At 35.1% G+C, this 27132-nt stretch overlaps 1 protein-coding gene across 3 annotated transcripts in view; it reads right to left on the reverse strand.

The window, feature by feature from the left end:
- Positions 1 to 3334: 3334 nt before the first annotated feature.
- The window catches only part of FAR1 (fatty acyl-CoA reductase 1), a 67734-nt gene continuing 43936 nt past the window's right edge, over positions 3335 to 27132 (reverse strand). For 2 of the 3 annotated variants that reach the window (XM_080815606.1, XM_080815607.1), the window contains 9 exons: positions 26172 to 26351; positions 23309 to 23486; positions 22181 to 22225; positions 21932 to 22050; positions 20720 to 20787; positions 18815 to 18986; positions 13699 to 13828; positions 7873 to 8000; positions 3335 to 6068 (listed from right to left, as the gene is read on the reverse strand). In XM_080815606.1, coding sequence (XP_080671732.1) covers positions 5906 to 6068; positions 7873 to 8000; positions 13699 to 13828; positions 18815 to 18986; positions 20720 to 20787; positions 21932 to 22050; positions 22181 to 22225; positions 23309 to 23486; positions 26172 to 26351 — 1183 coding nt within the window. In that variant the 3' untranslated portion in view covers positions 3335 to 5905. Of the gene's footprint in view, positions 6069 to 7872; positions 8001 to 13698; positions 13829 to 18330; positions 18503 to 18814; positions 18987 to 20719; positions 20788 to 21931; positions 22051 to 22180; positions 22226 to 23308; positions 23487 to 26171; positions 26352 to 27132 lie in introns of all 3 variants that reach the window. The other variant, XM_080815608.1, reaches the window with a different exon arrangement.

The raw sequence follows: 27132 nt of genomic DNA on the forward strand, positions 1-27132 counted from the left end.
AACACAAAGCTGACTTCTCAAAAATTTCGGCATTTTTCTTGCCAGGCCAGACCCTTTTCCATCTATTATGTGTTCTGTGTGGTGTTTTATATACTGATTTTCAGTTTCAAGTGGTAATTTCCAGGCCTTGTCCTGGATCCTAGGACAGCACTGTGTGGACCATGCTGATTCCTCGCAAAGACAGACTGTAGAGCCCAGAGCTTCTCCACCTCCAGCACTCACACCAAACAACCACTTGGGGAGGTGGGGCTTGTCAAATCAGATTGCCGGTCCCACCCATTTCTGATTGAGGAAGTCTAGGATTGGTTCAGAAAGCTGCATTTCTATTTGAGGTCCCAGGAGATGCAGCATCTGCATCTAGGTCTAGGGATTCCACCTGGATAACTCAAATAACTGAAAACCAGAGACCAGTTGTTTAAATTCTGTTGTGGTTTGTATTCTCAAAAATACTTGGTAACACTGTATGAGTAGACTCTTTTTTTCTCTCTCAAACTGATTTCATTTAGAAAAGAAATGTAACGTGTCAGTTCAAGTCCAAAGTCTACTGATAGTTAATAGGAACCGTTTATGCTTTGGCCAGGAAAACTGTTTATTTTAGACCAGAGGTATTTCACAGCCTATATAGCTGATTCTAACCACGCTGAAGGCCCTCAGTTGACCTCCAACTGCCTCATTATTCCTTCATCATCTTACCCCCATAGCATCAAAATATTTCCTCACTGCTCCACACTTCCCAGGCTTTACAAATCTCTTTTCTATACCTGGAATGCACCCCTCTCCCAATCAGAGGGATTGGGATTTTGTCCTTCTCTTTCTTCATATGTTATATGAAAATTATGTTTACTTTCCTATGTTAAGTCACAAAATCCTAAAAGGTAGGCAGTGTGTTATACGCAGGTCTAGACCACTGAGGAGCTTACACTGTGGTGAATGATATGAACAGATAAATAGATAATTGCAATATAAAACACAGGATGAACACATAATAAGTTCTGAATATTCTGATGACTGTTGGGTTCCAAAGAGCATGTCAGACAGCTTATCTGAATAGTCCAGAAACATCTGTGTTCTTACAGTGAAAGACAGTATAGTGTGGTAGGCACTGTGTAGTGGTGCTTTGGAGCGAGACTACCTGAGTTCAAACCTTGGCTCTATCACTACCAGTGTAACATGGGTAAATTGTTACCATCATATGCTTTTTTCACCTATAAAACCCCTATAAAAGGTGATAGAGGAACCCTCCTCAAAGCATTGCTGAAAGGCATAAATGAGCGCATATATAAGTATTGCTTGACACAGCAAGTGCTCAACAAACATTCACTGGTGTTATTTCTATAACATGGAAGGTGCAAGGCTGGTTTTCCTTTCAAGAAATCAAGACTCAAGTTGGGAGAAATGACAAGAACCTGTGAAAGATACAACACAAAGCAGAAAGTTAGGTGTTTAATGTTAAAAACTTGACTACTGATGAAATATACAATCTCCTAGGATGATTATTTTTTTTTAAAGATTTTATTTATTTATTTGACAGACAGAGATTACAAGTAGGCAGAAAGGCAGGCAGAGAGAGAGGAGGAAGTAGGCTCCCCGCTGAGCAGAGAGCCCGATGTGGGTCTCGATCCCAGGATGCCGGGACCATGACCTGAGCCGAAGGCAGAGGCTTTAACCCATTGAGCCACCCAGGCGCCCCTCCTAGGATGATTATTTTAAATAGGACCAAATTCAACTGTTTATTTAGGTTCAGATGTTTGTTTAAAAAAAAAAAAGAAAAAAAAAAGGAGCTCTAATACTAGAATGAGTCACATTAAAGTTTTAGACCTTATAGGTCTAAGACGATGAAATATTAGCATTTTTATATGGCTCAACCTAATACTTTCTAGTTATTCCTTGAGAATCTCAAGGGTTCTCCACAGATTTACGCACAAGAGACAGAGAGCGAGAATGTATTAGGTTTTCTGTACAACCAGCAGAAAATAATGGAATTCTGTGCATAATTCAACTCCATTAAACTGTAGCATGAAAATGAAGTTATGTCTAGTTGAGAATATTAAGGTAAACATTTCAAAGAGAATAACTAGAAAAATCTCCACTCCACTGCCTCTCTTCTTGTATAAAATCATAGTTAGTGTCTATGATCTGTGACTGCCCCCCTACCAAAAAAAGAAGAAAAAGAAAAAGGTATAGCCTTATTCCCCTGAGTTCAGGCCCACAGTAAAGATATTGAACTCACACTTATCACTTTAAGTTTTTCTACATAAATGTATTTTAGAGCCATCAACTTGCAAAAGGAGCACGTCAAACTTAATGTTACTCAAACTTTTCTTTAATAAAGAAAAATCAAAGAAATATTTAACAATTATGCACAACTATGCTCAATTGACAAAGACAATTAGCTTAGGAATCTTAAGAGTAACAGAAATGGAAGAGCGCACCACCAAAAAAAAAAAAAGATAAATTCATTCTATGACTAGAAAATGCTTCAAGATAAAAACATTAATTCAATAGGAAAATAGTTTTATTTCTTTTATCACAGAGACTATAAGTTTAATTAACTCACTTCTATATCAAGTTATGCAGCATACCTTCCAGTCTCTAGATTCTCATGCAAACTTTCAGAGTTTTTCCTCAAAGTACAGCAAATTAGTGCTAATTGTTTCAAGTTAGGGCTTAGAAGCAGCCTGGAAAGCATTCTTGGGAGGCCATTTACGCTCACCTGAACAAGCCCAATACCTTCTTTTTTATAGTTAATCTCTATTACTAATGAGTGATTCCCCTATCCTTACTCAATAGATAAACTGCTACAATGTATCTATAAATTAAAATGGTATCATTCAACGTGGAGGACAGTAGCTGGCACCTAAATGAGATCTTGGCAGTCTCCTGGTACTGTTTTTAGAAAACAGAAAAAAACCACCTCATTCCAGACGATACATAAAAATAATATTTTAATGAAAGGTATTCATCCTGTCTGCTTCCCCTAAAATGCTTCTAAGATATTCAACTAAATAACATTAGGATACAAGAGATAATGAGAGTACCTAAAAAAAGGTAAGTAGTATACGTGAGGCCTGCTTCCTATAATTCTAACCACATTATCTGACAGGTAATATTTTCAGTATAGTTTTCAGGATAATTATTGTAAAAATACAATAAATACTATAATGGAAATATAGGGATTCATTTATTACTTTTTGGTTTACAAACAAAGGCACCCAATAATGCTTCTATTTACTTCTTATAAAAGATTATCAATTTACATTTAAAACAAAAAGCAAAAACCCTGAACCAGCTCCTACAGACACACACAAAAAAAGGGGAGAAATAAGATTTTTTTCCTCCCTGCTTCCAAGCTTTATTACCATTTTTATACCATGTTTATACCATTCTTAAGTCAAAGAGCGTATTGCCATGCTGCTTTGTTGAATTTTAAAATATATTAATGTTGCCAAGTCAAATTGCAATATAGCCACAAATGATGCCACAACTGACAAATGCAGAGACTCAAGAGTGAATAGTGGGGAAAACACTAAATGTTTTACAATATAGCTTCATCAAATGAATTAAATATTACATTTAATTAGGTTATTGTGTTAAAAATTGAGTTCATGTAGAAAATATAATCAAACGTAACTAAAAACCATGTCTACCAAATGACACAAACAAAAATGATTTCCAAAATCTTTGAGTTAAGCTTAAAGTCTAGTTGGTAGGGATTAACAACCTATATACTCTTCATACTAATTTTAGAACTAAGTTCTAAAATGTCATATTAATTTATTAATTTATTCATTAGTTTCTTCTGACAATGGAATTCTAAACAAACACACATCAATGCAGTGGCCTCAGCACCCGTCCCAGCTAGCATTTCTTTATGCTGGATTACAAGAACAATGACATAGGTCAGAAGACATACCCCCGTCTGTACTTCACATGCCTGTCAAAATTGTACCTGATTCTTCTGCAAGATACAAAGACAATTCATCTGATTCTAAGTGTATTTGGCAGAAGTATTCACATCATACAAATGTTATTAGCATGTTTTCAACATATTATGGAAATGTATTTGGAGTGATGGAGTACTCAATGTATAGAGCATCTAGAGTTAATTAGTCGGCCACTTTAAATTAAAGGCATCATCATTTATTCCATTTTCAGACACTGTCATGGTCTCTCACACCTTACATAAGGTATGGTCCTGGACCAGAGACTTAGTATCATTTCAAAGAATATTTATATATTTATATACGTATTTCTTTTAAAATAATGTTTAAAAGTTTTACTACAGAAAATCTGGCTTCAACATGGAAGCATTTTTCCTTTTCAAGATTACCCACCTGCATGGAAGAAGGTGGTTTCCTTTACATTTAGTTTTTTTCACAATAACAAAATAAACTTCTTACACATTGCATTTAAATTGACAGAGAAAATTAAGGTGTAAAGTTCTATGTAACTTTTTGTATTGTGAACTGACCTCATTAAACACATTTAAGATATACTGTTGATGATTTAAATATAGTACAACTTGATCAGCTAAATTAGAACAGTTATGTTGATCAATCTGTTAAACCAAATGTATGTTAAACAGTAAGGAGAGTTAACTACTATTAAGCTTTAAAGGGAATAATTACCATTAAAATATACATTAATTTTCTTGCTATTACTTGTTTCTATAATGCATTTCTTTCTAAAGCTAAAACTACATGCAGAAAAAATAAATGATATCTTGAAACTCATTCAACAGTTTGCTACTTTATGTGGTATGTAAATAAAGTCCTTTAATTTTATACATGTTATTTTATGCACTATTTTATTTTTCTTGAAGGAATTCCGCTCTCAAGGTGAAAAGTTTGGTATGTGTTTACACACATGTGAGAACATTCCCTTAATATTATGACTACCTGCAAATACATTCTTCCATAATAAAGCACTTTCAGTTTTCATTGGAAAGACTGTACTTAGCCTTTTAAAAGTCCTGTTAATAAAATGTATAAGGGGAAGAGAGCACAAATATGATGAATCCCTCCCCACCTGCACCCCCCTTTGCCAAAGTCTCGAGAAATCCTCCAACTTCAAAACATGAACAAAACCTTACAGGACTGATTTTTATTTGGTCATAATATGGACAAGAAAAATGTATTCCTATTCTTTTTGATAGTAATAGTCTTAATGAATCCATTCTCATTTTCCTTCAAAAAATACATAGCATATATTGATATGGATTCTCAAACCTGTTTAGATCCAGTAGGGTCTTTAGAATAATATATAGCCTTCTGATTATGGAAGCAACTGATTGTTTATACAAAAATGATGTGCATCAGACCACTAATCAGAAAAAGGAAAATGAGAACATGTCTTTCGTATTGGAGACCACTCAATAACTTACAGAATGATGTGAAAATAATTTTGGCTACAGTTTTAACAAAACTAAAACCTATTTCAACTGAAGAAAAAAATCAAACACTGAAGAATGAAATATCTACCAACTTACCTAAGTATTCCTGTCCAAATAAATGCTTTCCACTGCACTATATATTTGAGTTAGAAAGTCACTAAATGTTAAGGCATATTTTAATTAATATGTTCCAGAATTGCACAGTTATACTGGTCAGTGTTCCTATTTCCCCACTCCTACCCTCACCCTACCCCTTGTCCCCAGGGATCAAAATGTTAAAGTCATGGTTTTGGTGGCTATTGTAGATTTGAGCTGGCATGACCACAGTGTGTTCACTAGATTTTTATAAGCATAAACATTAAAATGTTACATAAAATGTACCATACTTTACTCCACACTCTGATCTAAGATGGTTTAATGTCTTGACAAAAGGTGAGATGACTTAAGTACATTTTACATTTTGTGCATTCAGACCACCATATGCATAGATGTTCTAATGCTAAATTCTTGTCTTCAGTATCTCATAGTGCTGGATGCTCGGAAGTATGACAGAAACTTGTAACACAGACTAACCACAAAGTACCAGATGTTTCTTGCCATTTGTGATCTTGCAATAAAAATGCGCCAAATCAGGATCACAAGGATAGTATTGAAACCATACCGTATATTCCTCAACCTGGAAAGCAAATCAAGAGACATATCAGACAATGTTTTCTAGAATAAAATATTGTTGGATGGCAGATTACTCGATGCTCAGTTTTCAAATCCACTGTTAATCTGAAACCTATTTAAGAATTAGAAGCCCTTGGGGCGCCTGGGTGGCTCAGTGGGTTAAAGCCTCTGCCTTCGGCTCGGGTCATGATCCCAGGGTCCTGGGATCGAGCCCCACATCGGGCTCTCTGCTCAGCGGGGAGCCTGCTTCCCTTCCTCTCTCTCTCTCTCTCTGCCCACCTCTCTGCCTACTTGTGATCTCTGCCTGTCAAATAAATAAATAAAATCTTTAAAAAAAAAAAAAAAAAAAAAAAAAAAAAGAATTAGAAGCCCTTAAGTTAGAAAGTTAGCAAAAGTCAGACCTGACCATGTAGTCCATCAAATGCAGTACCTCTATTAACAATGAATAACACAAAGGTTTTTTATAACAGTATATCTGGGATGCAAATTATTCATTCAACAAGTATTTCTGAGCATCTTTCTGTGTGACCAGTACTAAGTATATTGTAGGTAAAACAGATATGCCCCTTGTACTTCTGGAGCTTCCTATCTAATCTAAAAAGGTTTGCTCATTATATACATCATCTTCTAGATAAAATAGACATTTTAAGCATCTTTAACAACTTCCAAGTTGTCAGACAAGTGAACTTCTTTAGTTATAGGTAGGTGACAGTCACATGATCAAAAGCCACCTGGACAAATCCTCATCCATGAATGAACCACGGCACTAGTATACATAGGAGAAACTTCCCACTCTCAAAGAGTAATCTTAATGTTACTGTGCTCATGTTTCAAAACACTTTTTATAATTTTAATGGTGTTAGAAAAGAATACAAACATTCAGATATGTAACAATGCTACATAAATTCCATTAACTTCAATAGGCACTCCAAGATAGGACTATAATATACATTGATATAAAAAACAAAAGACCTTCGAATTAAGAGTCAAAGATTAGTATTCTAGTTTCCTCTGCCACCTAACACAAATGACCCAGGCAAACACAACTTCCTTAAGCTTCACTTTCCTCAGCCACACAACTAGTTGCCCTGCAGAGCCTCATACAAGTTGGAGGTAAAAGAAGAATGATTTGAAGGTCTTAAAAACTATTATAAAAATTGTATTATAAAAACACTACAAATGAAAAGAGGTTACTATTGAAATTAACTGCCATCTCTGAATTATGGCACAGCAATGATTTTTCCTGTGTCGTCTGAAGTTTTAGAACAATAAGTATATATTATGTTTATAATGAGACTAAGGGAATAATTACAACTCTGGTTTTATAAATAAGGAAAATATTCTATTCTGAATGATGTATTATTTTATCTCTTTTTCCCTTCCAAAGATGTATTTGACTAGGGAAAAAAAAATCCAAACAAACAAACAAACAAACAAACAAAAATCCCTTCAAACAAATTACCTCTAGCTTATTTTTTAAAATTACCTCTAGTTTAAAATACATCTTTATTTTCTCCTAATATCTTTACTTCTTCAGTAGCAATATAAGGAAAGATTATAGTGATTTTCAAAACTAAATTTCACCTGAAATTAGTGCTTAGGAATAGTATAAATTGACAGTAAGTTTCAACAATCATGAACTAAATTAAAACTCCCATGGTTTCAGTCCAAAGGTAAGCACTTTTCCTAAATGCAATATATTACACTAGCAGTGTATTTCATTCAATATACCAGTTTACAAAAAAAATTTTTTTTGTAATGTTTCATAAGAAAGACAAGCTGAAATCAAGCTGATGCAAAAAACTTACTTGTTCAAATGTTTTCTAGCTGCAGGGAGGCCAGACATTTCTTCATTTAGTACATATTTTTTAGTTCCCATGCAGTAGTTCTCTATATATTCTGCCCAATGTAACTGCCGTACATCAATATTAAAGGTCTACAGAAACAAAAAAAACCTATCGGTTACTTTCTCGAGTAATTTTTTCATAACTAGTCAAAAATTCACATTTTAAAAAATTTTTTAAAAAGACTTATTTATTTTAGAGAGAGGCATACAGAGAGGGACAGAGAGAGCACGAGAGAGAGAGAGAGAACCCAAGTAGATTCCCTGCTGAGCACAGAGCCCCAACACAAGGTTTGATCTCAGGACGCATGAGATCACGACCTGGGCTGAAATCAATGGTCAGAAGCTTAACCAACTGAGCCATGCAGGCGCTCCCCAAATTCATACCTTTTTAAAAGCTAACTGTCTACGACAAGATTACAAAATGTTTATAATATTAACTTTTAAAATCTTACTGCTATTCACAAAGAAATTCTTATCCCTATTTTATACCTTCCACTAAACACGGAAACATTTCAGAAGATAATCTAAAAACTCATGTCAGCATTTAAAGAGAGGTATATGAAGTGTAAGAAGAAAGAAACCTGTACAATTAAAAAAAAAGGTAAAATTCCATTGTCCAAATAATCTCTTTTACTCACCACTTTATACATGTATTAATACATTTACTTCCAGTTTCTTTCTATCTACAGTATCTCTTCTTTAACACCCTGCATACCACCCAGACTACTTTTCCTATAGAACAGTGATGACATCAAGAGAAAGAGTATATTGTGAAAGCTGGCTTAGGAGTTCAGGTAACATCCATTTAATAAAAAGGATGAACAAACCTAGAAAAGAAAACTTTACAAAAATGCTACTTCATGACCAAATAAGAGGGCTGTGTACTACTCAGTGCTTCTCCATACAGAATCAGATTACTTTTTTTGGATTAATAAACAGATTATTCTGTATTTACCATCACTTATCTGAAAATATCAAGTTGTAGACCAAAAAAAAGGTACCATAAATAAACCGTTAAAGTAACATTGCACTAAAATGGAGACTTGACTTCAGATATTATGAGAAGTCATTACATATGTGTAATTGGATCCCCACAGGAAAAGTGAAAAAGAGTGGAACAGAAGTACTATCCGAGAAGTCAACAGTCGGAAATTTCCCCAAAACAATGATACATAAGCCAAAGACTCAAAACACACATACACCACATACACACATGTATCTGAGCACATGAGAGCAAACTGTTGAAAATCAAAGATGAAAGTTTCAAAGACAGCAGAAACAGGTGTTATGGATTATCTCCAAAGGGACAAGTATTAAACCTGACAGTGACTTCTCAAAAGAAGCAATGGAAGGCAAAAGCCTGAGAGGATGTCTTCCAGGGCTCGAAGAAAACTGTTACCATACAATTCTATACCAGTATAAACATCTTTGACAAATAAAGATGTTTCCAGAAGAATAAAAACTGAGACCATGTGACATCAGCAGATGACTCACACCAGAGGAAGTACACTAAAGGGTATTCTTTATGCAGAATGCATATGATTCCAGATTGAAGTCTAGAGATGGAAGAAGAAATGAAGAGCAATGATGCTGGTAAATCTATGAGAATACTTACTGCACAGACTGCAGTAAGAATAATGATTGTGAGACCTATAACGCACATGCAGAATTAAAATACATATTGGTCCCTGCATTATCCATAAAAGGGCAGTAGTGCCAATATCATATTAGTCCTTGATAAAGTAAGGAAGGCTGCTGTAATCTCTAGAGTAATCTACTAATACAACTAATATACTTCTATGTAACTGATACAGATGGGAAAATAGAAAGCTGTAAAAAATAACCTCAAAGAAAGAAAAAAACTTAAGACAAATAGAAAGCACTAGGAGTTAGATTTAAATCTAATATTATCAGAAATTACATTATGGATTAAATTTTCCAAGTAAGGGTCCAAAATTGTCAGACTGAAAAAAACCCTCTATTCTGCTTATTAGAGAAATATCTAAAAGATAAGGATACAGAAAAGTTGAAAATACAAGGTCAGAGAAAGATATACCTTTGTACCAACAACGTATGAGAATTCCCACTGGCCAGAGCCTTACCAGAAGGGTATGTTGGCAAAGCCTGCATTTTTGCAAACTGTTAAGTAGTAAATATCTCAGTCTAGTTTCAAGTTACATTTCCATTTTTATGAGTGAGGATGAGTATCTTTTTGAATGGTTAAGAATCATTTGCATTTATTTGCTGTAAACTGTTCATCTCTAGCCCATTTTCAGCAGGGTTATTGGTAATTTTTGCCATTTCTACACAAAACTTTTTATGTAATATGAAGTGCATATTAACATTATGTTAAGATACCACTATACACCCACCAAAGTGGCTAAAATTAAAATTTTTTTTTTTTTAATTTATTTATTTGTTAGAGAGAGAGCGAGCGAGCACAGGCAGACAGAGTGGTAGGCAGAGGCAGAGGGAGAAGCAGGCTCCCTGCGGAGCAAGGAGCCCGATGTGGGACTCGATCCCAGGACGCTGGGATCATGACCTGAGCCGAAGGCAGCTGCTTAACCAACTGAGCCACCCAGGCGTCCCAAAGTGGCTAAAATTAAAAACTAAAATGAAAAGGCCAACTGTTCAGAGGATATAAATTAACAGGAACTCTCATAAATTGCCACTTAGAATGTAAATTGGTGCAACTACTTTGGAAAACTGTTTAGTATTATCAGCTACATTAAACATACAAATACACTTTGACTTAGCTACTATTCTATTTCTAGAATATATCCGATAACAAATGTGTGCACGTGGTTCAAAGAATTATTCCTAATAGCCACAAACAAAGAAAAAATACTGTATGATAACATTTGCCTAAAGCCAACAATGCGTATAACTACCATTTAGTGTTAGAATTCAAGATAGTTGTTACTTTTGGGAGACAGTGATTGCGAGGGGGCACGAGGGGATCTTCTGGGATAATAATGTTCTATTTCTTCATCTGAGTGCTCACTTTCTGAAAATCCACTGGGCAGCATGTGTTGTGCACTGGGATGGGGGGAGGGAAGATGGGAAGGGAGAAAATAAGGATCAGTAGAAGACACAAATCTTCCAACCTGAGATTATCTGCGGGACCCTGATACCTTACACCTTCCTCTTTGAAGGCTGTAAGCAAGGAGGAAGCCTATGGCCCAATAAGTTAAGGAGTCTTATGGAATACTTCTGCAAAAAGATAAAAATCCCAAAAGCTGTAGCCTCAGAGCAAAGGCAGAAAAAAAGTAAACCCACCACACATAGAAGTGGACAGAAAAACTGCACTCTTGATGCCTTTGTCATGCACAACCAATACAATGAGACTAAATCTGCATTATCTAATATGGTAGCCATCACAAGCCACACACATCTCTGGGAACTTAAAAGTGGTATGAACTGAGATGTGCTGGAGAGTGTAAAATGCACACTGGGTTTCAAAGGCTCAATATAAAAAAAAATGAAAGTATAATATCCTTTAAATAGTTCTTTAAATTTTAAGTAATTTTTAAGTTTTTGTTTAAATTACAGGATACAGGCACCTGGGTGGCTCAGTGGGTTAAGCAACTGCCTTCGGCTCAGGTCATGACCTCAGGGTCCTGGGATCAAGTCCTGCATCGGACTCTCTGCTCAGCAGGGAGCCTGCCTCCCCCTCTCTCTGCCTGCTTCTCTGCCTACTTGTGATCTCTGTCAAATAAATAAATAAAATCTAAATAAATAAATAAATAAATAGCATGATACTATTTTGGATATATTAAATAAAACATTAAAATCTTTAAGGAGGGGCGCCTGGGTGGCTCAGTGGGTTAAAGCCTCTTCCTTCGGCTCATGTCATGATCCCAGCGTCCTTGGATCGAGCCCCGCATCGGGCTCTCTGCTCAGCAGGGAGCCTGCTTCCTCCCTTCTCTCTCTGTCTGCCTACTTGTGATCTGTCTGTCAAATAAATAAATAAAATCTTTTAAAAAATAAAATAAAATAAAATAAAATCTTTAAGGAAAGAAGTGGAAAGAGAAAGGAAGTTGCAACTGGGAAGGTGAAAAACAAAATCTGCTTTGAGAAACTGCAATCATGAACCAGCCTACTGAAGGCCCATATTCACTTGAGTTGTGCTAAAACCTTCATCAGATATTTCAAAGTGGTCCGGACCTGTTAATGTCACCTGGCTAGTTAACACTAACAGTCCCTAGGCTTCTGGCAGAAGCAAGGGCAAATCCTTTTTGGGAAACTGCAATTTCAACACAGGCTCCAAAAAATTCCCACAGAAATCCTCAAAGAATGTGAATTTATAGTCAAATAGTAAGAAATCAGAAACAAGGTGCCATGAGTGAGACCTAGCTTAAAGGACAGATGAAGCGGCTAATGCTAAGCTGCACAGCTTTTAGGAGTTTGAATGATCAGAAATAGAATTTAAAACAATTATGTCAACCATGTGTCAAAAAAATTCTGAGGATTATTTAAGAAATGTCTGTAAGATTTGAAAGATACACCAAACCTCTAAAAATGAAATTACCTGAAATCAAAAATTCAGTGCGATGGCTTAGGCACAACTGAAGGACTGCCACAGAACTTTAATTATTAGCTCTCAGGCCAGAAACAAAGAGATACAAAATATGAAATAAAAGTTAAAAGACCTAAAGGAGAGAATGATCTAAAATTCATTAAAATTTCACAAGACAAGAGAATGGTGAAGAGGCCATATGTAAAGAAACAATGTACTTCACATCCAGGAAGCCCACTGTGAAACAGGATAAATTAAAAAAAAAAAATACACGCAGACATATTCAGGTGAAACTGCAGAATATCAAAGCAAAACTCTGAAAAAGAGACAAGAATAAGAGGTCACCCATAATGCAAGAGCAAATGAGACTGATTTTTTCAACAGCAATAACATAAGCCAAATATTAAAGGAATATAAAAAGAAAGTTATCTTTAATGTGCTGAAATCCTGTTACAGAAACAGCAGTGAAATAAAGACATGTCAGATCATCAAACACTGAATGTTCACTACTAACAGAGCCCCTTTAGTAGGATAGTATTCTGGGTAGCTTTCGAGCTGAAAGAAAATGACCCTAAAGATAAAGAGAAGATCTCATAGCAAAGACACTGGTAAGTATTGGTTAAATCTAAATAAAACTAAACAAAATCATATCTAAATAAAAGATTTAAATAGAGAACTGAAGTAATGTATAAATATGTATATTAGTGGGGTGGTAGTTACAGCTCAAAGACTTTAAGGTCCTGACTATCATTAAGGAAGAGGTAGAGAAGTTGCTTAATTTAGACTTTGTTAGGTATGCATGTTAAAAAATCTAAAGTAACCTCAAAAAAAGCACACACATGAAGAGTTTAAGTCTCAAACTAACAGGACAAAACAAGGAGTGATAAGAAATGTAAGAATATATGAGTAAAACAATTTTGGAGAGAATTTTTTTTTCTTGAAATTCGAAGAAAACAAAGTGAAGGAAAAATGCATAAAGTCCAAGTTTTCTATGAATTTGACTAAAGGACAAAAAAGAATCAACATTTCAATCATACTTTGGAAGCACCTCTGCCACTCACAAATACTTACACTATAAATTTTAAGATCGAGCTATTTTATTTTACCGCCACTAATTACAACTGAAGCTTTAACGAGACACTATGAATAGGTCAAATATCTTTCTTGTTGCATACTGATTGTGGAAAATATCCAATTATTTCTCAGGTTGCTAATGGTTCTCCAATTAGTATACTACATATTTTCTAATATGAAACAGAAAATACTTGCCTTTTTATCTTCAGGGTTTAGTTGATTCATCAACATATTGACATTGTCAGTATTCCAAACCCAAGAATTACTTGTGAAATATTCAAGAAACACCATAGCTTTGTGAAGACGAGTTATTGTTTTCATCATCCTGTATTGTAAGAAAAATGTACAGATTCATAATTTGCATAGATTAGGAAAAATCTCACCACCACCCAGGGTACCAGTTTCTACACCGAGACAGTAACAGTAAAATTATAATATGTAATTCAGTAAGCATACCAAACTACCAGAGAGTAAGAATATTTCTGTAACTTTAAAGAACATTTTATAAATCCAATATGGAAAAAATTTTTTAGCAGCAGCAAATGAATTTAATGCTGCCTAAGGAAAGTTCTGTTGATATATGAAATTAATTTTCAAAGGAAATACAATACTTTGAGGTCAAATTTTCTATTATAATCCTAAGCAAATAAATGGATTCAATTGGTATTCCCTTGCTCTTTGTTTTTCAATCATTTTAGTTCAGCTACAATTACTAAGATTTCCTGTGAATTCATAACATGGTGTTACATTATAATCTCAACTCTTTAGCATCATGGAGGCAAAGTATACAGAAATATTTGTTTGCCATTTACTCAACTCTCTCCACATATATCTTTTAAAGTAATTATCTCTTTAACACAGAAAGGTACCACTCTTGATTGTCTGAATGTGCTGTGAAATCAATGACTCCCGCTTAAAACTTTCTGAAACAGATATTCAAGATATTCAATTAACTCCCCAAACCCCCATTATCCATCCTTATAGAAATAAGAAAGTTTGGTATTTGTTATTTGTTCTTTTTTAAAAAGGACAAGGGGCCTTAATTTTTAAATCTATCATTTTATATGTCATGGCTCACTGTGAGTCATTGATATCATAACACTAACCAGAGTAGTAATATCTATATATAAAAATTACCTATGATAAGTAGGAAAAGGGAAGAAAGAACTTTCTGAAACAAAACACACACCCAAAATTCCTGGCCTCTGATAAACAGAAAAATAATTTGTGGAAAATAGTTTAAAAGAATTCTTTTTATGTATTTCCACAATAAGGATTAGCATTTACACAGGTTAGAAAGTCCCCCAATCAGGGGTTTTAGAAATGAGGAAAATGGGAGAAAATTAGAACATCAGAAATGGGGAAAAGTCAAAGCAGTAACATTAGCTCAACAATTCTGAGGACACATTCAATACGTTTAGAAAGAAATCCTGAATCCAGAATATTACAAGAAAATGAGGCAACATGGACTATGCAAAGAAAAACTGTGGTTCATGAAAGAAAATAATCTCAAAATAAAACTTCTATCAAACATAAGAAGAATTACGGAGCACTGAAGCTGTATTTGGACAGGAATAGTTCAGACACATAGAAAGCACATGGGGGCGGGGGGAACCAAGACATGCTCCTTTTAGAAAAGAGATTAGACCATTTTCTTCCTATTACAAAAACAAAAAAGATATAACAGGTCTGTAATTAAATCAATATCTACTATTACAACCAATATAGTACACTTGAATTACAACATACATGTATTCGCTTAACATCATTTTCCAACATACATCTTAACAAGTTCCTCTTCCTAATTTCTTTTTCACTGACAATTCTCATCTATCTTCACAATCTTATCTTCAGATTCACTCAAGTGACAGAATTACCCTGCAACCAATCACTGATTCAGGCATTCACAAAATATAAAAAATGGGAGGGGAAAAAGGAAATCTGAAAAGCCACATCCAGGTGACCTTCACAGAATATTTATCAAGCTATAAAAGTACCAGAATGAATATTATGGGGATAAAAAAACCTTTTAAATTTTACATAATCACTCTTTCATTCAAATGCCCTATGAGCAGATCCCCCCTGAGACCACATGACCATGTATGTTCTGAGTATGTATTTATTCTTTATTATGGCAACCTGCAAAAAAATCATCACAATTCTTTAGAGTAGGGCAAGATCTGGCCCAAGATTTCTCAACCTCAACACTACAGACATTCTGAACCAAATACTTCTTTGTGGTGGCAGGGCGAGTGGGTGCTGTCTTATACTTGTAAGATGTTCAGCACCCCAGCTCTACCCATTAGATGCCAGCAGCATAACCTCTCCCAGTTTTAGTAACTAAAAACATCTCCGAATACTTTCAAATGTTCCTTGATAGAGGCCAAAACTGTCCTCCACTAACAACCAGAAAGATAAAAAATATCAGATTCACAGAAATTAAGCTAGAAAGAATTAGGCTAAATAACTGGACTATGGAACCATTTTTTCTAATGTCATTTTTAAGAGTGATGAACTATGTATTGCACTTCAAGAGTAAGAGTGAATAATTTACACTGCCTCCACTTGTAATAATAGCATACATCCTAGTCCCCAGTGACTGTTACCCAGGATTCCTTATGACACATGTCTGAGTGGCACTTTTTATCATTATGTCAAGAAACAGAGGAAGTTGGATTTTTATCTAGCTAACACACAGAATAATGTAAATGTATAAAGTGGACACCAAGAATGACACAATTAACATTACTTTAATGTAGAAGGAGGCATTATATTAAGGCCCCAATATTAGATATAAAGCCCAGTACCTTGTTCAGTAAATATCTGAACAAATTAAAGAATATAAATGATAAGACTTTGTAATTAACATTTATAAAATTGCCTAAATAAAAAACCTTTCTGGCTCTTGTTGCCTACACTTGCAAAACCACTCCTAAAAAGCCTCAACTATAATTGCGCCAGATTCAGTTGACCTAACGGTGTCTTCAAGCGGGTGCCAGAAAGGTCCTGGTGGGGGGGGAAGAGTAAGTGTATTTTCCATGGGGGAGGAGTAAGAACTGTTGTGGCCAGAAGGCTGACTAGAGCCAATTGCACTTTCCAAAATGGCTTCAACAATACCTTTCAATTAACTTGCTCAAGTTTTACATGATCTTGAATATTCTCTACATTCCCTTTCCTTGAATTCTGGAGGACTTGTGTGACTCGCATGTGACTCAAAGAATGAGGTGGTAGTAGTGCCACATGGTTTCTATGGGTAGGTCAGGAGATGCACACAGCTTCTACTTGCCTGCTATAAGTCCTCTCCTTGAAGCCTTCAGTCACTGGGTAAGCAGTTCATTTCCCCTAAGGCTACCACTAGTCCTTGAAAAGAGACTATAGGAGGAGATCCTGACACTTTACGAAGAGACAGCGACACAAGGTGTTTCCACTGCACGCCCCCCTTTCAGCTCCATCACAACAAAGACCCCAAGCCAAAACTGCCTAACTGATTCCCTCCTGAAGTCCTGATCCTGAGAGAAACAATAAACTGAAAAAAATAATAAAGTAACATCCGCTTTTCTAAGAGCCACCACGTTTGAGAAAATTTGTTATATAGCAACACCTACTATAAATTATTCAGTAAGCTTTGGCTATTTGTTCATTGTTTTAAGTTTACTAAGCCCTCTTTTCTATATAAGGCTTTCTGATACTGTTTACCCTTTTACTTTTTTGACCTAGTTTTGACTTTTCAGCTCTAATATGTAACAACCTTATTAATATCAGGAAAGCATGTAATTCCATCACTCACAAATTTACATTTGCTTTTTAGCCATGGAAGATGCTGCCAATCATAAATACTCCATTTTGCAGATCACTCCAAAAAAACTTGAAACTAATTTTGATATACTTTGGATCTTTTTTCCATTAAGTATTTCTTTACCTAAACTAAAGTTGTTCAATTCGACACCTCTCACATGTTTCAGTATTTAACACATTGGGTTAGGAACATAACGGACAACTGAATCCACAGAAAATCCCTATAAGAAACTCAGATCCTGATACACTATAACTGGCAGATACCTCACTTTTATTTTTTGAACAGTTGATGGAAGTTCTGGAATCAGCATCTTCTTTATACATTAATACTCAAATCCTGAACTCTCCAATCAAAGGTTCCACTCTAACGCCAATGTAGTTAAAAAAAAATAAATATATTTATGGTACATTGCACTATAATTCTGGTAAAGACAGTAGGAGGACTTCAAGTTTGTGGGGTTTCAATAAGAAAGAAAAGAAGAAAGAAAGGCTATATAACAACCATAAGAAAATGGAAAGCTTCTCATTTGTTAACTTTTGTTTTAAACTACGACATTCTCAACCTGGAAAATTAGTCAAAAATGTAATTACTATATTATAAGCTGAATGGGCAGCTGAGGTATTTCAGACCATTAATTTTCTAGAAGCATTCTATGTTTTTTCACACAAAACTGCACAATCCACTCATAGCAAACATTTTACCCTCAATCCCCTATAGACTCACCTCTAAGTTTTTAAGGGGGAGAGATGGGCTCAATTTCAGCTTATAATAACAATGACAACCTTGATGCTGGACATTTCCTCTAATATGGGATTTTGGAGGATCAACTGCCCAATAAGAATGAGATCCACAATTAGTCTCCCCAAATATCCTCAATTTCTAAGAAATGTCCTAGCATCCTGATTGTGATTGTGATTAATCAGGTTAGTAATTCTAAAGGTAAAGCTCATGCTAGCGGACTTTTTTTGTCTCTCCAGCAAGCTTCCACCACCTTACCAATACATAGGTGTATTTACTGCTATTCTTCTTACCACGGTTTCTGACCTGTCAACCTGAGTGCAAGATCGAGCAATAATGCAGGTACTGTATGTCTGACACCCTTCCAATAATGAAGCAATAAGTTGTTGGAATACAACTTAATATTGGGGCGCCTGACCACTTGGTTTAAAGGATTCATCTTGAAGGAATGATTTAGATAATATCCTGTAGGAAAAATAAGCGTCAGAGCATTTTGAATGTTATTTGTTATTCAGAAAATATACCTAAAGTCAGACCTAGAATTCAGCACATGACAATAATTTATCATCCGAACTTCAGAATAAATTAGAGTAAGTGACAACACTACCTTTGCTTTTCTGACAAAGTCTTAATTTCAAGAGTCTTCTCATTCACAAAAGGCCATTAAGCCTTATCATAAGCATAAACAAATACAGAGTTAATGAATATGCATTTTAGTGTAAGCATGGGTTGTTTAACAGTCAGAGGAACAGATAAGACAGAGCTAGTCACCATTACCTTGGGCTTCTTCCAGTCATCCTGAGGTAGATATCATACAGGAATGCTGGGGCCTTATGGCTTACAGCAATCCAGTAATGATATAAAAGGTGATTGGAGGTTAGATTTACATTGGGCCGTCTGAAGGCCTGTTCGAGAGGATTCCTCTTGAAAGTGGAAATTACATGGTATTCTGAGGAAGAAAAGTTGTGTAACAGCTTTGATAATAACCATGTAATGAAGTTTTGAAAAAAAAAAATCATCTTTTTACAAAGCAAAATATTTTACCAAAGATGTCAGAGTTCGTTCAATTAAAAAACAAACTTTTCTACTCTCGATAGTAGCTAAGAGAATATGGGTATTAGACTGCTGAACTCGAGTGGTTTTAGAACTGTCACTATGAATTTTAATTAGATAAATGAATTTTTGCTACAATTCACTCTTAAAAATCCTTTTAATGTTTTACCGATGTCATTTTACAATGTCACTTTCTATAATTCACCTCTCACGATAGCTTCTTTCTTTCTGTTCCTCTTTCCAGATTCTTATTACTGTATACTTACTTAAAAAAGAAAAGGAAAATCATCATCCTTTGCTTATAAATAATTAAGCTGCTCAATGCTCAAATTAACATACATCAACAAGCTTAAAACAACCCAAAATTAACTTCTGCTGTAATTTATTTAGATAATATAATATCAACAAAATCAAACCTATTATCTGTTAATGAAAACGTATAGTGAGAAATTCACTTAAAAATAATGCTCAACTTGATTTTTACTAAACTTTACAACACAATGGGAGATTACAAAAACCTAACTCATTTCAGTGTTTTAAAATCCTTAGAAAAGGACGCCTGGGTGGCTCAGTTGGTTAAGCCGCTGCCTTCGGCTCAGGTCATGATCCCAGGGTCCTGGGATCGAGTCCCACATCGGGCTCCTTGCTCAGCAGGGAGCCTGCTTCTCTCGCTGCCTCTGCCTGCCTCTCTGCCTGCTTGTGTGTACTCTCTCTCTCTCCCTCTGGCAAATAAATAAAATCTTAAAAAAAAAATTCCTTAGAAAAATACTATTTAAATAATTATCAAAAAATTTAAATCACCCTAGATTGGATGGTTTTCTTATAAGGGCCAATCTTTAAACTGAAATAAAAATGGCACAGAAAACCCCAGGACAAATCACATAAAGATTTACTTTAAAATCAAAACTGTTCTGTAAGGGCAACAAAAATTGTTCAATGAGAGGTAAAATAAAACCTAATACCAAATCAATGGCATCAATCTCTCTTACTTTAAAATTTGAAAACATAAACAACTTAAAAATTATTCAATTTCAGTAGGCTTTAAGTTCTATTAAGCCTACTTTAGAACAGGCAATATAGCACACACACGTATTCCTGCGAATTTGTGAATTTCAATAAATTAGTAAATGTAATAGAGAATACTCTGGTAAAACATATCCTACTTGCTGACTCCTTTATTTAATACTCTTGGGGTAGTTGGCTACGTAGGTAGCTGGGAGCTGGCTGGCTCCTGTGATATGACAACTCTTATAGCTGGAAGTGATACTGCCTATGGATAGACAACATCAGGACTGAGAGTACTCACGAGGGACGGAAAAAACCACTATTTCCTTGCCACGGGCATTTGTCTGTGAGGGATGCTGCAGATGGCAGCAAGAAAACAGTAACAGTCAGAAAAGGGTGGGCCAAGGAGGGAATATACTGCAGGATATTTTTTAATTTACGGAACACTGCTAAAGACCACAAGGCAGTATAGGTATAGATATTCTAACACGGCAATTAAAATAAGAATAAATTGATAACTCAGTGGCTTTTTAATGTTTTGTGGGTATATTCTAACATAAAAGCTCAGCGAATATTTTAAATAAAGATTTACTCTAACATTCAAAAACACAGGTAAAATCATACCAACTTCACCCCAGTGGAAAGGATTAGTGCTGCCTGTTGTGCAATTATACACCATGATGTTTCTTGGTCTGCAAAGACAAAGATCAAAGCAATGAGACAAAAAGAGGCCAAACTTTTCCAATCTGAATCTTACACAATATTCAAGTAGGAAGAAATAAGGATAATGGGTACCTTTTCTACATTGATTATTTCAAAAACCATCCTTAAACAATTAATCTTTGAGTCTGAAGGACTATTTACAACCACCCTTCCCCCCACCAAAAAAATTATTATAAAAAAATTCAATATTTTTCTCTTCTCATATTTTTCTTCCTTAAAATAGCAGCAGTATCTGTTTTTAAATGTAAGGAAAACAACAATGACAAACAACCTCAGCTCTTCCTATCTCCTTCTCATTCCCAGAGGTTTTAGTTTAAAACTTACGGACTGAGTTCCCTTTTACCAGAAACAATACACTCATATAATCATATCCCTCCTTTTTTAGGATATAAAATTCTGATTTAAAAAATAAGGGCAGTTTATGGACTAGAGAAAAAAATGTTGTTGAAAAGCTTAAAATTTTAGAGTTACCTGTAAATGCTACTACTCCCTTTTAAAAAGAGACCTGAGTTACTTAAAGTTGCTCTAGTGGGGCAACTGGGTGGCTCAGTCAGTTACATGTCTACCTTCAGCTCAGGTCATGATCCCAGGGTCCTGGGATCAAGCCCCACATCAGGCTCTCTGCTCAATGGGGGGGTCTGCTTCACCCTCCCCGCCCCTCCTCCCTGCTTGTGGGCTCTCTGTGTCTCAAACAAACAAAGAAACAAATAAATAGATAAATCTTTAAAGTTGCTCTAGTATGCCATGTTTGATATATGTAAGCCATTCTCTGAGAATTTCAAGTTTTTATATGATTATACCAAGTTTTAGTTAGGATTAAAAAAGCACTGGGGGGGTAGCACGGTTTTGGGTTTTTCTCATTCTTAATCCCAAATGAACTTGTCTATCCTATAGATAGTATATGGAAATTAATGTTAATTCTTAATGACAACTGATGGGACTACTTGCTATATTACCTATGATTAAATCAATTCCTGCAACTGGAAGTGATAATACCTGTACCAATTGATATGGAAATTATCAGTACTGAGGGATTAATAACATTAGCCATTAACTCTGTTTTCCCTTCACAGTTACTATGTATTTAACAAGCGACATTGTCACCTCATATACCTATTAACTCCGGAATACCAGGCTGCCGCAAGACTCGTGTTGACAACTACATCTACAGGAACAAGATCTGCAAGGGCATTGTTGGAGGCACGCATTGTTCGAAGAATTCCTTTCCCTGCCTTTGTTGAAATTAAAAACAACACCTTAAGATTTATAAGCCAGAGAGCATGCACACACACACACACACACACACACACACAGAAAACAGAAAAATATGCAGAATGTTAAGTAAGTCATAGTTTTACTTACCGCAATAAAGAGACCACTTGGTCCATTAAAGTTATCAATCCATCCCTAATACAAAAATTAAAAATAGGGGGAGCTTAGAAATACTATAAACTAGAGATTTATTATTTGAAATATACAACCCCATATATATACTTAGTTGTCTTCTAAAAACTAAAAAAGACAGCATTCAGATTGGAGTATTTCTCTCCTTCTATAACAGAAGCAGTGTTCTCCTGATACTGCAAATGGTGAGATTAAGTCATTTTCAAAGGGCTACCTACTCTTCCATTAACTCACTACAAAGGGAATTCAATAAAAAGGAGTTTATATCTGTCAAATATTTTAGCTAAATTACACCTACTCTTCTACTACTTCTACTTCTACTACTATTCTATTTACTGAAGCAGTATCCTGAGACTAGGCGGAAATGGGAAATCCTCAAAATTACTGAATAAAACAGAGGAAAAGACAACACTGTCAAAACAACAAAAGAGATGCTCTCACTTACTATCATTACAGAGACCTAGGTGTTTTGTAAATCAATTCATCTCTTAGTTTATATCTATTTTCTCTTATTCCAGGGATTCACAAATACTATTAATAGCCTGCTTTTCTACAGCAAATTATCATAGAAATCTCTCATGCTTTTCTTAGCTTGTGATCTTTACAGGGAAGGCTTGGAAGGCTTGCCTCTTTTTGGTACCCAAAAATAAACAAAATAAAATCAGTTCCTGAATACTCTTATCTCTATTTCTTTCATCTCCACAAGGGAAACTAATGGTACCAAAAAAAAAAAAAAAGGCAAATAATTTTAAAATCCAACAAATGCTGATGTGTCAGAGTCCAATATCTTGCCAGTTACAGAGAAAATGTAAAATGCAAGGTCTACTTTGACTCCAGACAACATCGCAGCCTTTCATTTAATTTTCAGTTAAGATTTTTTAAATGTTTATCTGCATTTCTATATACACAGCATCACATTACAAAAAAGTACGAATAAGTGTCTCTTTCTATGAATGAGAACAATTTTGCCATAGTAAGCCAGGTACAGTAAATAACACCTGCTCAAACAACTGCCACCTCTTTTTATACAAAGATAAGACTTAAAATTCTCAATTTCATTATTCACAAAGATTTCTCACAACTTACTGGAAAAGGTTCTTTCCAACTGGCACCAACAATCGATGGCCTTACAATCGCCACATTTAGCTTTGCTCCTTCTTGCTGTACAACATATTCTGCCAATGCTTTTGTGTATATGTATGTATTAGGTCTGTCTCCTATCAACTTTGGTGTGATATCATTTACTAGGCCATCATCCATCCACCTGGTTAGCAAAGAAATTGCATGCAAAAATATTTTCAGATGTTTTACTATAAAATCAAAACCACTTAACTTTGCATATTCAACATATCTGTTGCTGACTCAAATGATTTGACAACTTCTACTAAAAAAAAAAAAAAAGGAAGTGAATCTTACTTTCATTAAACATCAACTACAAGTCCACAGCTCTTATATGTAATTTCTATAACCCGAAAGCTCTGAAAGCCAACAGAGTTCTTTCATAAATAATACGGTGGTTGTAATAACTGATCTGAACTGATTTATGGCCTTTTAAAGAGTACCAATTAGGGTAAATATTTGTACACTTCATATGTGTTTGATCAGGGGTGCTACCCCGGATCTAGCTGAAGTTACTTCATATTACAGAGTACATAGATTACATTTCCTTACTGACGTCCAGAGAAATTCCAAAATCTATCCGGTCGCAAAGGTTTCAGATTAGGAATTACAGATCTGTATATAACCACCAAAACAGCACCATATGTTAATTACTTGCAATGAACACACATTTATAATTAATATAAAAGGTCTAAGGATCTAAGTAGTTCATGTAAAGCCCTTAAAACTGTTACGTTCTTGGGCGCCTGGGTGGCTCAGTGGGTTAAGCCGCTGCCTTCGGCTCAGGTCATGATCTCGGGGTCCTGGGATCGAGTCCCGCATCGGGCTCTCTGCTCAGCAGGGAGTCTGCTTCCCTCTCTCTCTGCCTGCCTCTCTGTCTACTTGTAATCTCTGTCTGTCAAATAAATAAATAAAATCTTTTAAAAAAAAAAAAAAAAAAAAAAAAAAAAACTGTTACGTTCTCACCAGCAAGACTAACAAATACTAAGGTAAATGATAAAATGCACTGAACCATGCTATAAAAATTCAATTAGCAACCTACTATGAAGTCACAAAATTCCTCCAATTCTCGTAGTGTCTCTGAAGAAAAGGTCTACTCTGATCATCTGTAAAAGGAGGGTGATATACTAGGTGATATCCATGGTCTTTCCAATTCCACTATGTTATGTACCTGTTTTCAGATACTCTTCTTGTCTATAATGTTATATACAGAGTTGTACATTCAGCATAATGTCACACTCTAAAACTACCCATACTAACTGACAAGGAAGCATAAAACAGATTATCAAGATAAGTTTTCTTCTGTGTGTAGAAGTACTTTTTGTGTGTGGAAGAAAAAGAATCTAGTGAAACTGAAGGGAGGTTGCTACTCAACTTAGGAAAAATTTCACAGTGGAGATGAGTCTTAAAAAATGGGACAGTTGCTGCACTAGAACAGCATAAAGTATGAACTGGCTAAACCAAGGAGACGTTAGCCAGGAAGCCTCATCACTGGGAGTGAGTTTACAGAGCCAATCTATGAGCTGCCCTAAAATGATCTGTTAGCTAGATTTCTTTGTGCGCAAAGAAAAGAGATACAGAATTACAAGTGCTTTCTCAGCAACTTAGATGTTTAGATATACCAACCACTAAAAAGAGAAAAAGTAAAAAGATTCATTAGCTTCTGCATTCAATTTTTCCCTGAGATAGTAAACACTTCTGACTCCTGACCTGCGGGGACAAGGAGGTAAGTATTTGGGACCATTTAAGAAATGGAGTCAGAAAACAGAAACAGGGAATATAAGAATGTCTTGGTAAACTCCTATTCTTACTTATTTTCTTATAACCTGTCTGCTTCCTCACACTGATCAGCAGGAAAGCCTTAAAGAAAAAGACTTATATGTGCTTACTTTAGGAAAAAACTTGGGAAAAACAATGAACACTCTCTAGCATCCTTAGGAAAAAAATAATTTGAGAAAGCAGGGGACAGTAGACAGAGCTGAAAGTGGATAGGATCTCTAAGAAGAAAGGAAACCTAAGGGAAACAGAGAAGAACAAAGGAGGACGAAGTCCACAGGGCTGTTATTGGAGTTGATTAATGAATATGTTCAGATAAGATGGACCAAGGATTTTCCATAACTCTAGTCCACTAAAGAAGAAAAGACCCTTCTTTTTGTTTTTGCTCTGATCCTATTTGTTTGGTTCACTTGATGAGAAAGTGCAGCCTGAAGTAAATGAAATCTTGACCTTGCTGACTTCACTTATGCCATATCTATCAAATAGTCACAAGTATTTCTCAAATAATTGCTGATATGATCCTAGTCCTCAGAAAGATAATAAACAATAACACTAGGAGTGTCATTTAAAGGAATGGGACCGGATCATCTAATAATTTAAGGCCTCTATACAGATACTCTCCACTTAGGGGAAAAAAGGATAATTTTTTAATCAATTAGAACCTTGCCATTGAACAGCCAAGTCATTAGTCTCCATGGGTATCAGACACTTCTTATAGCTGCTGGATTAACTCCCTGGAAAACAGAGGCCCTAATATCATGGATGGGTTGTTCAGAGACCTTCCTCCAACCCTCACACCTGGTCAAATGTGAAAGATCCACCCTGACTTCAGCAACAGTCATTCAGATATAAATTTGCACAGTAAGAACATAGTAGATATATAATAATTGGTTGAATAAGGAAGAGATAAATGTATAGATATGTGTAGGTGGAGAGAGAGAGAGAGAGAAAGAAAGAGAAACTGAAATAGACCAAGAAATACACACAAATAGATAAACGTGGGTCCAAGGTTTTGGGATCAAATCAAATGTGTATCAGTTTAAAACAAACATACTCTAAAGAATCAATCAGCTTCTTGGGATCCACAGGAGGTGGGTAGACTACTTCATCAATATGCTTTCGATTGCAGTAGGCATATGCTGTTGATACATGCATGAATACCTCCAGATTCTTCATTTGTTGTGCAAGGAGAATAAGCTGGCGTGTAGCAATCACATTTAACTGAACAGCATCTCTATAAAAGAAAAAGTGACAATGAAAAATTAGGAAGCTTTCCCAGTGAAAAATTAGAAAGTCATTTATTTCACCTGCTAAAATATTTTTATTTCCAGTAGACAGAGATTTTTGTTTCTTTACAACTGATCCCTTAGGTCTGGTCTTGTATCTTATTTCAATATAAAGTACATCCATTCTATCAGTTGAGTTTAAAAAGAAAGATATTCTGATTTTATAAAAGAAGCCTCACACTAGGATTTAAAAAAAAAATTAAAATGTTTAAATTACCCAGAAATAAACACAAGTAACTTCAGTCTTTGGCTTTTATACATACATTTTGAAGTCATGTTACACTTCTCTTGCACCTTGATTTTTAAAAATACACTGTTTCATGATATGGAATTACAAATAAGTAATCAGAATGGTCAAGTAATTTTAAAATGCTAAGGCAGAGCCACCAATAAGGGTAAAACAGTCAAAGAAAACTCAGAAACATTAAGTCATATTAACATATAATCAAGTAAGAATATGTTTATTTCCCTGTGCAGCAATTAATCCAAATACTTTTTAAAGACTAGCTTACAATTTCAAAGGTGTATTATAATAAAACAGGTATATTTTGTCACAAGAGGCACATGCAAGACACAAAAATGATCTACAGAGTATTCTCATTGAAATTTATCCAAAGTAAATAATTTCAAATGCAAAATATATATGCAGAAAAATAATGAAGTCTCATCTAGTAATAGCAAAAGCCTAGAGAACATAAATGTTTACTATGAATGAAATGAATAAACTTT

Source organism: Martes martes (genome assembly GCF_963455335.1).
Source record: "Martes martes genome assembly, chromosome: 10".
NCBI lineage: Eukaryota > Metazoa > Chordata > Mammalia > Carnivora > Mustelidae > Martes > Martes martes.